Genomic DNA, 4,401 nt, shown 5'->3' on the forward strand with positions numbered 1-4,401 from the left:
AATTTTGCCAAGAGGTGGGAATAGAACTCACAACTTTCACACCAATAACCGATATGCGCACACTCGCCTTCAACTGCTATCACACAAATATATCAACCAACAAATACATACACATTTACATACCTCTATTTCCTTTTTCATTCATGAATACAGCAGTTTTTGCAAATAAAATATTTATTCTTCTGCTGCTCGCCAATTGCATGCAACTAATAACAAAATCATCCGCAAATTACAAGTAATTTGATTTTAGTACGCGATTTTTTTTTATTCATTCTTGTTCTTCCTTTTCAAATTAGCGCAATTATTCGGTAGCTTTTATTAAAAAAATATATAATATAAATAAGCATTCAAGTGTTATAAATCAGTATTCAGTATCAGAATTTTCAAAAATGTGGCATCAAGCGCAGCGCTTTTTATTTTTCTCGCTTGTGGCAAGTTCTACGCTAGCCGAGGACAGTGAAGTGGGAAAACTTTTTCGAGACACGGAAGTGGTACCAGATGTGCTCGAAGAGCCGCCTAAAGAGCTGCTGAAGGTTTGTGGGGGCGGAATAGTGAAATACTAAAAAATAACAACAAAAAATCTTAACAGAACTTAATTTCTAAAGCCTCGTTTATCAGACCACAATTTTTGCAATTGCCTCGAATTCTCTCAGTAATTAGTATTTTAAATATTCTTTCAAAAAAAAAAATTTTTTTGACCTAAAATTTACTTCAAAAAAAGTTATTTGAGTGTTACGAGTAAAAGTGTTATTTTTTGTTGAAAATTTTTATGCTCAGTTGTTAAAAACACCTCCCTAAAATTTTATTCTTTTTTTCTAATAGTAGCTGAACTTGAAATTGAAAACTAAAAAAATTCGAAACAAATAATTAATTTCGAAATTTTTTAATTGTTGAAAATTTTGGTGGCAAAATATCTTCGTCTCTTTTTAACAATTAAAAAACTTTATTTTGAATTTTGTTGGAAACAGTAAACCTTGCTTACAGTTTTTTTTGTGAAAAAAATTGAATTTTTTATTCTACATTTTTCGAAAACATTTTTTTTCCATTTTTGAAGAACAACCCGAATCAGATTTTTTTCTATTTTAGTTTTAATAATAGCTTAGACTATTCGTAAGTAACCTAAACCGACCGGCAATTTGAAAGAAATTTGTAAATTGGTAATTTAGTGTCTTTTTCTTCGTTGAAAATTTTGCTTAAAGCTTTTTCCAATAATCCATTAATACAAAATATATTAGCAGATGAGACTCAGTAATCTAAGCTGAATGGAAATTATAATTTCGAAACTTTTTCATTCCAGAAAGTTTTGGTAAAAAGCTTTTTAATGAAATATATTATATCTTCGATTCTTTTTAACATTTAAAAAAATTTTGTTTTTAAGCTTTTTAGGATAAAATATACTTTTTTTAATATGTATTTTTGAAAAACAACCTCATTCAGATTTTTTCTTACCTTGAGAAAATTTTTGTTAAGTCTTTTTAAAATAAAACATCTACTTTTTGACATTTAAAAAATTTTGTTTTGAATTTTGTAGGAAATGATAAACCTCTTTTACAAACTTTTTTGTGAAAAGAATGAAATTTTTTTTTTCAAAATTTTTCGGAAACCATGTTTTTTAACATTTTTGAAAAACAACCTCCTTCAGATATTTTCCTCTTTTTCTTATGACAATAGAGAGAAAAAATGTTGTAAAATATGTTCGGTTTTTATTATTTATTATTGTAAATGGAAAAGTTTAGCAAAAATGAGTAGATAATTTTCAGATTTATTAAATGTCGAAAATTTTGGTATAAACTTTTAAATTGAAATTAATATTTTTAACATTTAAAAAATATATTTTAATCTTAAGAATTAAAAAAAAAGAATTAAAAAAAATGTTGACAAAAAATTAAAAAAAAAATTGCTTTTCTTAATTTTATAATTTTTTTTTAAATGTTGTTATTTTGTTTTTAAGGATAAAATATATAACAGCAAAATTAAGAAAAAATAAAGATTAAAAAAAGTAGAAAACGAGAAACTTTCAATGATTACTGAGATCAGTTTCTTAGGAAAATATAACAAAAACAAGTTAATTTTAAATTTTTTTTAAATTTTATTTTTTGTTGAGAATTTTCGTTAAATATTGTTGCTGGTAATTTTTTCTTATTTTTTTCTTAATTGTTGAGACTTTGGCATTGTAATCCTTGAAAGTTTCTTAGAGCGATTCCTTTAACTTTTCGAGCTAGATTCAAATGTATGCAGTGAATCACTGAAAAATTCTGCTCTAACGAAGCGCTTTACGTATATTAGTAAGCTGATATACCTATTTTATTTGTTTGATTATCGGCACGTACGTCTTCCCTTCCGAAATGCTCACTAGTTACCGGATATATCTTATTCTTAATTTTCTTCCTATTCGGTAGTAAGTCTCCTTCTAATAGGATCGCAATGAGCTGATGTAATAATCCAAGCTATCAAAGTATATAGATATGTCACCGGAATTTACAAAATGACGCACCCAGTCGACACCATAAAACTCTATAACTATGTAAGACCAAAAAGAAGTGATATAAACATATATATTCAAGTCACAATTGATATATTTAACTACGCACCAGTCATATCATCAACTAATTCATCCTTAAAGCACTTTAAAATGCTATTCAGAAAACTGTTGATGCTTGATTTGCCTTTGAATAGATATCGGCTCCAATTAACAGTTTCTCATTACATAATTAAAAAAATATCAATTTTAAGTTACAATAAATCTTTATTAAATTGCCCCTCTATATTTTCTTCCAGATTGTGTACGACAACGGACTAGAAGTCGGCAAGGGCAAGGAGTTCACGCCCACCCAAACTAAAGATGAACCAAAACTAGATTGGAACGCCGAACCGGACTCATATTACACGGTTGTGATGAGTAACCCGGACATCCCAAGTCGCCAGAATCCTTTACTACGTGAGTGGCTGCATTGGTTGGTAGTGAATGTACCAGGTACAGATATTGCCAAGGGTGACGTCTTAGATCCCTACATTGGACCAATGGCACCTAAGATGAGTGGAGTGTTGCGATATGTTTTCTTGATCTACAAACAACCGGAAAAGCAAACATTCGATGAGCCCATACTCACCAATACCGACGTGACTGGTCATGAGAAATTCTCTTCTATGATTTTCGCTGAGAAATACAACATGGAATTGGTGGCGGGTAATCTGTTTCAAGCACGTTGGGATGAATATGTGCCGAAGTTGCATAAGCAATTCGGTATAACTTTGTGAAACTTTTATTGAAAAATCAGTAAATGAGTGGAGCGAAAGTAATGGTAACGGAGGAGAGGGAAGGTAATGGTAGATGCGAAAAAATGGAGCGTGGCAGAAGTAAAGAGTACGCCCAAAACTAGATATTACTTCAAATGCTTTAGCCGAAATCGTGTTAGGGTATCTATTCAACAAACATTAAGTAGCTTTGAGTTTTTTTCTAGATTTTTTAACATTCCTGAAAACAATCAATTACGTATAGAGCATTCAAATCAAAATTATTTATGTAAGCATAGTGCATAAGAGTTCTTGAATCCATTTTGGCTGGATCTACTTTTAGGTCCTATGTTTGTGAAGGTCTTGGAGGCATGAATCTTTAGTTTACTCGAAAAATGGTGGCATGACAAGTTTTGAAATATTTTAAGTTTGTATAATTTGTAGTTGAACACTTTTTAAATTTAATAAACACTTAGCCTATTTTACGAACATTCCCAAAAAAATTGAAACGATTTATATTTCAAAAGGATTCAGTTGGTCAACGTGCGAGAAACAATATGTCGCAAATATCGTGTAGTGGAAGGTTTAAAATCAAAAGGAATTTAGCGCCAAATGTTGAAAGTGAATCAGGACCTTTAGCTTTCAAGCAAAGTAGTAGAAAGATGGGTTAGATTAGATTAGATTAGATTTGTGGGGGGCTGGACAAGTCGAAGCACTCAGTGAGTAGACCGTTGTACTACACCCGGATAGATATCAGTAGAAAGAATAGAGATAGGAAAGATAAAAACATGTGGATGGTAAAAACGTATAAATTAGTTTGAGGTCACTCTTCCACAAATCTCTTGGAGTCATTGATGAATTTTAAGAGATCCGGAAGAGGAAGAGTATGAACTTTGTCCATTCTCAGTGTATCGCAACCCAATATCCTAAGTCTGATTCTGGAAAAGGCAGGACAGCTACAGAGAAAATGCACTGCAGTGTCGTCATTCTCAAGACAGGATAGGCATATCGGGCTGCCCATGACCCCCATGGCAGCCATATGCTGACCACAAACGTTGTGTACTGATCCTTCCTGCTGAGTTTTAGGAGGAAGGTCGCTGTTTTCCTGTTTGGTTTTTTCACAAAGCACTTGGCTACTCTGCACGAGTTCAACCCAGACCAAAAACC

At 31.4% G+C, this 4,401-nt stretch overlaps 1 protein-coding gene across 2 annotated transcripts; it reads left to right on the forward strand.

Annotated features, from left to right (window-relative positions):
• The first annotated feature begins 383 nt into the window (after positions 1-383).
• On the forward strand, positions 384-3,731 carry LOC129248100 (putative odorant-binding protein A5). 2 transcript variants are annotated; one of them, XR_008582595.1, is made up of 3 exons: positions 384-533; positions 2,779-3,321; positions 3,578-3,731. XR_008582595.1 is itself a non-coding variant. In XM_054887535.1 (2 exons), exons 1-2 carry the CDS (start codon positions 390-392, stop codon positions 3,256-3,258), a joined length of 624 nt encoding a protein of 207 aa, XP_054743510.1. In that variant the 5' UTR covers positions 384-389; the 3' UTR covers positions 3,259-3,731. The 2 variants fall into 2 exon arrangements, 1 of the variants encoding a protein (XP_054743510.1); XM_054887535.1 differs by having other exon boundaries at positions 2,779-3,731.
• The last annotated feature ends 670 nt before the right edge of the window (positions 3,732-4,401 follow it).

The sequence above is a fragment of the Anastrepha obliqua genome, chromosome 5, assembly GCF_027943255.1.
Source record: "Anastrepha obliqua isolate idAnaObli1 chromosome 5, idAnaObli1_1.0, whole genome shotgun sequence".
In the NCBI taxonomy this organism is placed as follows: Eukaryota; Metazoa; Arthropoda; class Insecta; order Diptera; family Tephritidae; genus Anastrepha; species Anastrepha obliqua.

Coding starts and splice junctions, on each gene's coding strand:
- LOC129248100 (XM_054887535.1), top strand. CDS start 390: ATGTGGCATCAAGCGCAGCGCTTTTTATTTTTCTCGCTTGTGGCAAGT. Junction 534..2,778: donor CGCCTAAAGAGCTGCTGAAG/GTTTGTGGGGGC, acceptor ATTTTCTTCCAG/ATTGTGTACGACAACGGACT.